General features: G+C 39.9%; 1 protein-coding gene across 5 annotated transcripts in view; it reads right to left on the bottom strand.

Moving 5' to 3' along the window:
* Positions 1 to 1,595: 1,595 nt before the first annotated feature.
* Positions 1,596 to 12,121, bottom strand: part of LOC309362095 (THO complex subunit 2-like) — a 58,224-nt gene continuing 47,698 nt past the window's right edge. Inside the window, exons 32-39 of one of the 5 annotated variants that reach the window (XM_081897539.1) lie at positions 11,854 to 11,912; positions 10,285 to 10,320; positions 6,990 to 7,127; positions 6,666 to 6,735; positions 6,425 to 6,579; positions 6,008 to 6,084; positions 5,872 to 5,919; positions 1,596 to 2,422 (exon numbers count right to left, since the gene is read on the bottom strand). In XM_081897539.1, the coding sequence (XP_081753665.1) occupies positions 5,892 to 5,919; positions 6,008 to 6,084; positions 6,425 to 6,579; positions 6,666 to 6,735; positions 6,990 to 7,127; positions 10,285 to 10,320; positions 11,854 to 11,912 (563 nt within the window). In that variant the 3' untranslated portion in view covers positions 1,596 to 2,422; positions 5,872 to 5,891. Of the gene's footprint in view, positions 2,427 to 5,871; positions 5,920 to 6,007; positions 6,085 to 6,424; positions 6,580 to 6,665; positions 6,736 to 6,989; positions 7,128 to 10,284; positions 10,427 to 10,989; positions 11,913 to 12,121 lie in introns of those variants that run through there. The other 4 variants (XM_081897538.1, XR_014164796.1, XR_014164797.1 and 1 more) reach the window with 4 other exon arrangements.

The following is a 12,121-nucleotide window of genomic DNA, read 5'->3' as shown; positions in this document are numbered from 1 at the left end:
TATTGCCGAGATTGTTGTTTTTGTTCCAGACACTGCAAATTTTGGATAAGATGGACTGTTTCAAGAAGTGGCAGAAATATGTATCTAACTTTGTCTGGCAGGGCAAAAAGCCCAGAATAAAATTTAAAATTTTAACGGATGCAAAGGATAGAGGGGGCTTTGCCCTGCCGGACTTAAGACTTTATTATGAAGCAGCAGCTTTTTGCTGGCTGAAACAATGGCTACTTCTTGAGAACACAGACATCTCAGATTTAGAATGGCATGATAATAACTTCGGCTGGCATGCATATTTATGGTATGACAAGGTAAAGGTGCACAGAGGTTTTAAAAACCACATTGTTAGGAAAGCATTGTTCAATGTATGGAATCGTTATAAAGATTTGTTGGAGAATAAAACCCCCAGGTGGTTGTCACCCCTGGAAGCCAAGGCGGTAAAAAAACTCAATATGGATTCAGATTGGCCAAAATATGGTGAAATCTTAGAATATGATGGTGAAAAGATTAAATTACAGAGTATGGAGAAATTAAAACCTAAAGTCCGAGATTGGTTACACTACCAGCAGATTAATGAGACGTTCAAGCAAGACAGGAAAGTAGGATTTCAGAAGGAGAGGTCAAAGTTAGAAACAGAATTATTGGAGCCCAATACTAAGAATTTGTCTAGAATGTATAGTTTGCTGCTGAAATGGAATACACAGGATGAAACAGTAAAATCAGCAATGATTAAATGGGCACAAGACATTGGTCATGAGATTATGTTTGCAGACTGGGAACGGTTATGGAACACAGATATTAAATTCACGGCATGTAGTGCCTTAAAAGAGAATATAATGAAAATGATCTACAGGTGGTACATGACCCCAACCAGGCTAGCAAGGATATATCATTTGCCCAATAACAATTGCTGGAAATGCAATGAATGTGAAGGAACCTTTTACCACCTTTGGTGGACCTGCCCAAAGATTAAGGCCTACTGGGAGATGATCTATAATGAAATTAAGAAAATCCTTAAGTGGACATTTGTTAAGAAACCAGAGGCTTTTCTCTTGGGCATGGTCGGCCAAACGGTACCAAGGGAAGATAGAACATTCTTCATGTATGCAACCACGGCGGCAAGAATTCTACTGGCAAAGTATTGGAAGACTCAAGAACTACCTACTCTGGAAGAATGGCAAATCAAGGTGACAGAATTTATGGGACTGGCTGAGATGACCGGCAGAATCCGTGACCAGAGGAGAGAAACGGTGGAAGAGGACTGGAGGAAGTTTAAAACTTATCTTAAGAATTATTGTAAAATTTCGGAATGTTGAGATGGCAAAGGATATGAGATACAGAATTATAGCGGTTAAATTTGAAATATGAGAAAATTTAAGGAAAAATAGCTTTGAATTTGAACGAAGGTTTGCTAAGAACTGATATTTCAAAATTAAGGATGCAGTGAAGGGGAGGTTTGGGGAAGTCACATTATGTGTCAGTTTGTATTGTTTTGTTGTTTTTGTTTTGTATGTTTTGTTATTTTTTATGTTTGTGAAAATTAATAAAAATATTTAAAAAAAAAAAAACAGAACCACCTGAATAAGCAACACACACAATGATTTACGACCCATTGAGAAAACTATTGTTTATTTAGAAAAAAAGGTTACACTGGTAGAATTTCAGATAAAAAAATTGTTTTACTTTTCTTAGAAATGTCATTGTGAAACGTTTTTTTTTCCTGACTAAAGTCCAGCGATACAAAGCTCCTGTAGCTGTAATATGAAAACCTAATTCTTAAATTTCTGTTTGGAATGAAGTATTTCCCAATTTCTAGAAACATTATGACAAACATATAAGGTGTAGCGGGGAACAATAAGTGAGGGTTCCTTTTTTTTTCTTTTTCAACTGGTGAAATGCTGTGCACATAATATACAAATAATTCTTAAGCACCGCACAAAAACAATGCTCCCACTTGGTTTTAGTTATTGATATTAGAAACAATAAATAAAAACTGGATTTTAAATGAGGTAAATTCCAAAGGTTCAACAACTGTTTATTTGTTGGGTTTTCAAACACAGCAAATGTTTCAATTCCATCTGAAAAGGATTACTGAAATCAGGCAGTATTTGGGTAACCTAATGTGAAACTCTGTACACGTATAAACCTCATTTGCACGATGGCAACAATTTGCAGCACATTGTGCTAAAATATGGAACATGTAACACTTTCAGCCAGGTACTGAAAATAAATGTTTAAGAAGCTAACCAACAAAAATACAGTAATGTACAACTCAACAATCAAATCTTCAGCAATGGGAGGGAAATAAAGCAGAGAACTGAATAATTTAAGGAGATGCAGATGGGTCCTCTTCATTCGCAATCTTCTGTGCAATGTATATTCCGGAAAATACATATGGTCACACCTCAGAATCTTCTCATTTTCAAACCTGCCTAAAAAAGAGAGAGAACATCAGGACAATTAAATCTATTTCATAAAGGATCAGGAGCTGAAACTAACAGAACTAAGATTGCAGAATGGCCTGAAGTTGCTCTCACTCAGATAATCAAAGCGCATTAAAAAGATGCCCAGTTTTTACAGTGACATGAAGCCCCAAATGGATTAGCATGACTCATAACATGATGCTATACTTCCCATAGATGAACAGGACAGACTTCTCCTTTGAAGAGATGCAACACTGCACAAAACTAAGCACCACGTGTCCCCATTGTGCAGTTACAGCCCTAGTATCAGCCCAAGAGCAAAAGTAGAAAAAGGAGTCTGTGGTAACTTAGGGGAGAATTACTTGATACAAACTGAATTTAATTTAATCTGAGAGCAACACCATCTGTAACAAAAACCTTCTTTTGTATATGCAACTTTTATGTTAGAAGTGAAACGTGACAAGTGGTGTGGTAAGATTGCCAGTGCCCTCCGGAATTCCTAAATTAGATAAATGGATTAAGAATAAAAAAAGTGAGATAGCTCCCTTCACCTCGTGAATGCCCAAAGTAAGCATTGTTTTGACACTTACAGAATACCTGGGCAGCCACTGATAGCTGAAGCAGCATGTTAAAGCTTGACATCTGAACATGTTGACTTTTAATCAGAAATGGACAAACTTTTACCATTATTATTTCAAGTATTAGCATACATAATTCTATCTTTTGACTGAAATGGAATTCATGATATACAGTAATCACAGCATTTATCGAAGTCTCAATGACATTTCTTTAAATAAGTCCTATCCCCACAAATACCTATGTGGCAATACAAGGCCATCCCATATATGGGGTAAAGTGAGACAATAACCTCAGGCAGCAGAATCCACAGGGGCAGCAGATCTCTGCTGCTGCTGCAGCCAGAGTGGCAGCTACAGATGTGGAGTGCTCCTGGAAACCAGATCTGTTGCCTCCTCAGCATCCTCTTGGCAAATAGCAGGCACTGCTGGTTTCCTCCCACCCCTAGCAAGAAAATGGTGGGGGTTGCCCTCTGGGGTCACCTATCCTACATGTTTCTTAGTAGGCCCTTTCTTCCAAACAACAGCCTTTGATTCACACTTCAATCATCAGATAAGGTTGCTTTTTAAGGGGGGGGGTACCATTTTGTGGTTCACCTCAGGTGCCAAAATATATTGGGCTGGCCCTGCCACAGTATGGTCTTTTCAGCAACAACAACAATTTATTTATTTCTACCCCGCCCATCTGGCTGAGTTTCCTCAGCCACTCTGGGCAGCTCCCAATCGAGTGTTAAAAACAATACAGCATTAAATATTAAAAACTTCCCTAAACAGGGCTGCCTTCAGGTGTCTTTTAAAGATAGGATAGCTGCTTATTTCCTTGACATCTGATGGGAGGGTGTTCCACAGGGCGAGTGCCACTACCAAGAAGGCCCTCCGCCTGGTTCCCTGTAACTTGGCTTCTCGCAGTGAGGGAACCGCCAGAAGGCCCTTGGTGTTGGACCTCAGTGTCCGGGTAGAACAATGGGGGTGGACACGCTCCTTCAGATATACTGGACCAAGGCCGTTTAGGGCTTTAAAGGTCAGCACCAACACTTTGAATTATGCTCAGAAACGTACTGGGAGCCAATGTATGTCTTTCAAGACTGGTGTTATGTGGCCCAGGCGGCCACTCCCAGGCATCAGTCTAGCTGCCGCATTCTGGAGTTTCTGGGTCACTTTCAAAGGTAGCCCCACGTAGAGCGCATTGCAGTAGTCCAAGAGGAAGATAACTAGAGCATGCACCACTCTGGTGAGCCAGTCCATGGGCAGGTAGGGTCTCAGCCTGCGTACCAGATGGAGCTGGTAGACAGCCGCCCTGGACGCAGAATTGACCTGCGCCTCCATAGACAACTGTGAGTCCAAAATGACTCCCCGGCTGTGCACCTGGTCCTTCAGGGGCACAGTTACCCCATTCAGGACCAGGGAGTCCCCCACATCCATCTGCCTCCTGTCCCCCACAAACAGTATTTCTGTCTTGTCAGGATTCAACCTCAATCCGTTAGCCACCATCCATCCTCCAACCACCTCCAGGCACTCACACAGGACCTTTACCACTTTCACTGGTTCCTATTTGAAAGAGGTAGAGCTAGGTATCATCCACATATTGATGAACAGCCAGCCCAAACCCCTGATGATCTCTCCCAGCGGCTTCATGTGGATGTTAAAAAGCATGGGGGAGAGGACGGAACCCTGAGGCACCCCACAAGTGAGAGCCCAGACTCATCCCCAAACACTACTTTCTGGACACGGCCAAGGAGGAAGGAGTAGAACCACCGTATAACAGTGCCCCCAGCTCCCAGCCCCTCTAGACGGTCCAGAAGGATGTTATGGTTGATTGTATCAAAGGTCGCTGAGAGGTCCAGCAGAACTAGGAAACAGCTTTCACCTTTGTCCCTAGCCCACTGGAGATCATAGACTAGCGCAACCAAGGCAGCTGAAGGGATTACAGATTAACCTGGCTACCTTGGTTAACTGAACAACTTGAGAGTTCTTTTTGAAAAATGACTTATGTTAATGAACCTAAAGCTAGAGTGACAAAAACTTCAGTCTGCACAGCAGTTTTTGATGGTATAGAAAGCTTTCATTTAAAACAAGTGACAGAACGAATCCATGGGTTCCTGTATGATTTTAGTCTTGGCTATAGAGTCTTGCTCTATAGAGCAAACTCTGAGACTACTATTTGGGATTCGGCACTATTTTTTTACACATATAATGTGGTTTGACATATTTGTATGCTTTTTTGCAGTCATTCTCTATGAAGGAAGAGAGAGAGAACGTTTACATTTTTTAACATCAATATGATGTCAAAGGAGCTGGATTTAGGATTGCTGAGTTTTTCAGTTGGCATTAACTTGGCTATCAGCAACTACGTCTGCCACAGATCCACAACCCCATACAGTGGTACCTCGGGTTACAGATGCTTCAGGTTACAGACTCCACTAACCCAGAAACAGTACCTCAGGTTAAGAACTTTGCTTCAGGATGAGAACAAAAATTGTGCGGCAGCAGCGGGAGGCCCCATTAGCTAAAGTGGTACTTCAGATTAAGAACAGTTTCAGGTTAAGAACAGACCTCCAGAATGAATTAAGTTCTTAACCCGAGGTACCACTGTATTTAACAACTCGCCTAGAAGCTATAAGCAGTCAGGAATTTCATGCAGGTGGGTAAGCAGGCCGGAAGAGGAGGAGCCGATTGCTCCATCCCTCCTCTGCCAGTCCACCTTATTTTTGTGCTAGCTGCAGAGAAAGGAAAGTCTCTTCCTCCACAAGAAGCCCAGAAATGTAGCAGACTGGCAAAGGAGGGAACAGATCACTCTGTACCTCTTCCATCAATCCACTTGTCAAGGAAGATTCTTTCCCATCTCCAGTGAAGAGAGAAGATGAAGAAGTTATTCTCACCTTGGTCAGAACATTGTTCATTATCTGTGTTTGTCTGAAGACTTATGAGTAAATCAAAAGATTAAGGGAAATTTGGTTGTTTTAAATATTTGGGAAACCAACAGACACAAAGACTAATGGCACAGTGAAAGGATATTGTTTCTTTTCTTCTTTTCCTCCAGTACTATCCCGTTTCTCTTTTTTCTCTGTTTTCTCCTTATCATGTCTGGACTCCTACACAAAACAAGTTTAAAACATGAGGAGAAATAATAACTTGTACATAACGCATTTGATTCTTCTTTCACAGGAGTGGGAAAGGCCAGGTTAGTGAAAGGAAAAAAAACCCAAGGTATTTATTCTTCCTAAACAAAATTTCTGTTTGTTGTACTCTACTTCATACATTAAAATGAAAGTTGCATTCACACATACACACACTCATTAAAAAGCTAATGATCTCAACTCTATATTCAGTGCAATTATTATTATTATGAAGGACAAGCTTCATATGCTACCTAAAATCCACTGAACAAGACAATGATTTTACTAATGGGGGGGGGGGAGGAGTCTGACTTGCCTTTTTGCTACCAGAGCTTTTCTCCATCTTTTCAACTTTTATTGAGTCTCCTTTCTCTTTGCCGGAAGATTTTGATTTGCTTTTGTCCTTTTCCTTCTCATTGGAGTGGGGAGAATCTGAAGGACTTTCACTCTTACTATGTTTGGAAGAACCAGCTGGAAAGACAAAAGCTACATAAATAGAGCCACTCATATCAGCACCTAGGCATTGTCAAAGAAAGAAAAAGCAGGAGAGAACGTACTTGTTCCATTTTCCTCTTTGCGGCGTTTGGTTGAATCCTGAGGCACTTCCCGATCACTATTTGAATGATCCTAGTCAGATACAACATTAATAAATTTAATACACACAGATCTCCAAAACAATAGTTTAAATACTATGCTTAAAGAGAGCTGATTTGTTAAAAGCTGCTTCTTCCTTTGAAGTGCCTCCTTGCACCACAAATTGTAGTAATTTGCTCCCTGTTTTGTCTTAGTGAAATCAAGAAGCAGTCATTAAAAACTTTGCTGAAACCTGTCGTCATATTTTAAGAACCACAGTTTAAAATTGTTATGTATAAGTCACAAACCCTTTTTCGATCTTTCCTTTCCTTTTCCTCTTTCTTCTCTCTCTCTCTGGATCTTTCCCTTGACTTGTCCAAATCTTTCTTGTCCACTTCTCTCTCTTTACTCTTGGACAGTGTTGGAGTTGAGTGGTTAATGTAGTGCTGTTAAATTAAGGCAACATTACCAAGGATTAAAGCTTATCTGTCAAGACGGTGCACTAAAATAATTCTCTTTTGCAAAAATCCAGAAATATTTATTTTTCATCTCTGGCAGTCTCTCTGCTCTTCCTTATGTACCACTCTGAAAAATTCCTTGAATATCTCGAATTCAAAGTATAGCTGGAAAAAATATTTTCACAATTTTATTTTTTTACTCAGCATTGTGACTTACTACATACTGGAATCCTGAAATTTCAGTAACAGAAGGACAACAGACAAAAGTGGTGTTCAAGCATGCTTGCATTGTAGAACTCCAAACTTAATTGTGAATCCAGTCTATTTAAATAACGAGAAACATTAATGATGTAGACTACACTTGCTTCCTAAAAGATTTGTTATCAAGCTCATTTATAAAAGGTACATAAAACTGTATGCTACCGTTTGCCTTTATTGTTGGTGATTATATGAAATAACTAAGTTTCGGTAGCAAGAAAGAAGACAGCACATGGAAATGTTGCATGAATATAATTTTTCATTCAAGTTCGGAGATGGGTTAGCACAGAACTCATAAAATTACTTACAATAATATTGCATAGTAGCTAGTTCCCTATTTTAAAAATAACTGCACAAATTACTTAGAAAAATAGAGCAAGCCTTGTTCCAAACTTAGTATGATATAGAAGATCTGTAGTTAGGATATATCAAAATTTTCAAAAATAAAATAAATGCAGCCACACATCAGGGGCAGGTCAATCTGATCACATATTTAAACACATATTTAAATATGCTCAGTTTTTCTCTGTTTAAACTGACTGGCCTGGCATTTTCCCAGTTTATATTCCCCACATAGCTATATGGTTTTTTTCCCTGCAGGGCAAATAGCTTAAGGGAATGAGGGAACTTAAATCATAAAAAAATACATGAAGAGAGTTATCAGATTTTCCAGTCTCACTCACTCACGCGCGCGCGCGCTCTCTCTCTCTCTCTCTCTCTCTCTCTCACACACACACACACACACACACACACACACCCTTCATGGCTGCTTTTAAACAAAAAAATGGTGTGATCTTGTACAGGGATCTTCCATATCCACCTAGTTTAGTCTTCACATTCTGCATTTCCCCAACTTTTGGGTTTTCCTTGAAATAGCATTCCCCACGGGAGCCATTCAAGAACAGAAATCTTTACCCGGGCCCGCTATTTCTAACCATATGCAATTATTCCCCAAGAGAACCTATTATTTCTGGCTTTTCTGAAGTACAAAAAAACCCCAAATAAAATATACTGGGAGCAGAGGGTTGCAAGTTTAATCTCAGATATATCCATAAGCAGATCGGTAAGTCTCCTCCCTCACCTGTCAAAGCAACTTTGCCCCTTCCTAATGAAACCATAAATGTTGCATCCGTTATCATCTCATACTGACTGCCACACCTAAATCAGTGTACTCCCCATTCTTTCAAGAACCTAAGAGCACCTTGCTAGATCAGGTTGATGTATCCTGGTTTCCCTAGAGGCCAGTCAGATGCTGCTCAGAAACCTGCAACCAGGACCAAGAGCAACAGACTTCTGCTATTGTTCCTTAGCAACTGGTATTAATTAATACAGCTATCCCCCCAAGAACCTGTCTAATGCCTTTTTAAAGGCAACAGCCATCGCATCTTGCAGAAGGAACTCCATAAATTGTTTTAACATGTTTCTGAAGTGTTGTGTACTATTACTGTTGGGTGTTGGGAAGAGAGAATGGCTTACTAGATAGACTATTTAGATTAAGAGGGAAGGTACAATGTGGGAGGGAGGTCCAAATGAGATTTGTCAGTTAAAACCAGTTGATGGGACTATCAGGAGGAGATGGAATTGCTGGGTTCGGCACTTACTAGCCATTCAGAATTACAGCTTCTAGGTGATTCTGGGTCAGACAAATCTACCTGCATTTTTAATTTTTTAGGTTACAACACTGGCCAGGTCTGCTTTTCACCCAACCCCAAAGCAATCCTAGATTTCTGATTCAGGAGATTGCTTCCGAAGCCACTAGCTGCAGTAAACTTGCCCTTTGAAGGGCAATCCTTGAAGACAACACAGAAGTTTCAACTTGTGCACGTAGATGGAACTGTCGCTTGCAAACAGAATAAATGCTTTTTCCAACTAAAACTCAGTGAAAAATAGAATATTTTTTTTTAAAAAACCCATTTCATTCAGCATAGCCGGTAGCTGAGGAAAAGCATAGGGGGAAACGCATGTAACTGCAACAATTTGGGACAGAAATGCTAGATGTTGCTTTCCTAACAAGCAAAAACTCTTTAGAAAAATATGGCACAAATACATTATAAAAGCTTAAGTTCAATCAGGGGGATTTAATGAAGTGACAGGAGGGAATAATCGCATCAAAAGGGCTGAATCATTCCAACCACCTTGGTAAAAGACAAGCCCCCCTGGTTGCTCATAAGCCACAGTGGTTATCAAACTTTTTTTGCCTTCAGGGAATACTTTCAATATTGATCAGACTATTGAAGAATGTCTACCACAGAATAGTTGTAGAGGATTCTAGCGCATGTTCTAGGACTGACTGTGGGGGGGGCTTAACGTGCCCCAGGGATGCTCTGCTTTAACTGAAAGTGTGACCTTGAAGAAGAAGCCCCAAAAAGTTTTGTAGGGCTTCCTAGAACACAGTCCGAAAACCAGTGGTCATATTGCACTAAAGCAGTGCGGCATGTTGCGGTAGCCAGGTTTGCACAATTCATACATGGCTTGCAATGCATCTTGCTGTGCTATCGCAGGCAGGGTCTACACAGATATTAAAAATGCTATACAAAACTCCTATATATCTATATATCCAGTGCTTTTTTTCTAAAAAAATGTTTACAGATACTCTTATTTTCTTACTCATATTGAAATACTGCCCCACAATGAGGCCAAACTTAGATTCACAAAATGTTTAGGGGTATGTGTACCCCTGCATACCACCCCCCAGAAAAAAGCACTGTCTATAGAGAAAGAGAAAGAGAGATCCCAATGCAATTTACCACTGATTTTGGATTGCAGCGCTACAGCACCACCTTGTGTCATATTTTTATAATGTACCCCATGTTATAAAATTGTCAGTTGAACCTGCAAAAACCATTGTTTTTTATTTATTTTCTGTGAGTGATTGAAAGATTCAAACCTTTGCTGAAGAGTCCTTGAGTTCGCTGAGGTTGTCCTGTAGAAAATGAATGGAGATGACACGTAAGGTCGCACAGTTCTCAGAAACTCAGGAACTTGGGGAAGCAGGGCCATACCCTTGAAACAAAAAACAGCTACTCCTTCTGGGAATAAATGAAGTATTAATACTTCTCATATGCACTTAAATAATAAGAACAACCTAGCTACAAAATAATGTGTTTGCCAATTAGTTTTTTTAAAACACCCAAACCCGAATTATATCTTAATCTTTTTTTTTTATTGAAGTGCTATATTTAGAAGTAATAGCTATATAACTGGGTTGAGGTGGGGAGAGAAATTCTCTACCTTCCTGACTTAACATTAAACAGGTGAATAGCATTCCCCTAAATAGCTATAAATGCAGCTATTTAAATAGATGCATAGAAAACAATACTACTATAAATGAAAACTGCAATCTTGCCACACGTTTGCCTGGGACCAAATTCCACTGATACCGATGGGACTTACTCCCAAGCAAACATCCCGAGGATCAACATCCCAACTATCTATTATTACTCAAAAACTTTAATGAAATTGTACTACTCCATCCAGCTGCTCTACACCTCATGCCAACGTCTTAAGAGAAAGCTTTTTTTAAATGTTGGCAAAATGGCGACACACCCACATAATCCATCCCAGTTTCTCTGATGACGCATCGGTAACTTACAGTTTTAAAGCTTCAACGTACTGCAAATTCAAAGATTCCATGAGCTTAGTTGGTTTAGAAATAAAATTATAAACATGGAGCAAGGAATTGCTACCCTGAGTCTTCAAGAAGGCTACAGCCATGGTTTTGTGCTGCACTCGACTGCTGGGGGTTTTCTCTTTGCTGGGTGGAAGGTTTTGGCTGCCGCATCTGGCTTAAGCGTAACGCAGAGCTCAACAGGGTGGGAACCCACTGGAATATAAAAAACCTCGCAGGAAAGGTGCAACAGAAGCTGCCTGCTCACTGAATATACACAACTACAGGAGAACTGATCACCAAGGAGACTTTAAAACGGGGCTCCTTTTCAAGGCTCCTGCTTGGAAGGCACACCGTGGTATGAAGCTCATCAAGAAGCCTGGTGAATTCAGAGGTATCGCATATCCCACAATCCTCCAGGAACTCTTCAGTGCTACAGATTCTTCAACATTAGTGCAGGAAAAATAGGCTCCTCTCTCTGCGTGCTGCAAGACACTCGTTTGCTTGTAGCTACCACTGCACTCCAAAAATATATCTGACTGTTTAAAAACAGTGAGGCACTTTTTGGTTTTAAAAAAAAAATTCTTGACACTTCCAAATTCTATTTACAACATTTGTGCTAGGTCCTTGAAGCTTTTAATTTCTTTTTCTAATTTTTTTTTAAAAATATTTTTAAAAAATTTTAATATGAAAAAAGAGTCCACCAAACCAAGAAAAATAACGCATTTCGTAATGCAATATAAAACCTCCAATGGCTCCAGTTGGCACAAAACTTGAAGGAAGTCGAACACTGGCATTCCAAACACCGAGAGCCTAAAATGGGCGCTGCCTTCCTCAGGCTATACTAACCTTTACTGTTGAGGAATGTGATGGAGAAGAATGGGTATCAACTTTGCGACGTTTTTGTTCTAGAAAAGAGAGAGAGAGGAATGAACTAATTTATTAAATCGTTAAAATCAACATGAGTCAGGTCATCAGTGCTTGGAATTCACAAGCCTCAGATATTCAAGATGGTTTACCAATTTTATGGAGCTTTCCCGCGAAAAACAAGTAATGGCTTAATCTGTTAACTGGCACGCAGCTTCCATTAAAAAAATCAAAATCAAAACCTTCTACC

The sequence above is a fragment of the Podarcis melisellensis genome, assembly GCF_964234715.1.
Source record: "Podarcis melisellensis genome assembly, chromosome: Z".
Classification (NCBI taxonomy): Eukaryota; Metazoa; Chordata; class Lepidosauria; order Squamata; family Lacertidae; genus Podarcis; species Podarcis melisellensis.
The sequence above is the reverse complement of the archived record's forward strand: the minus strand, read 5'-3'. Positions and strand labels throughout refer to the sequence as shown.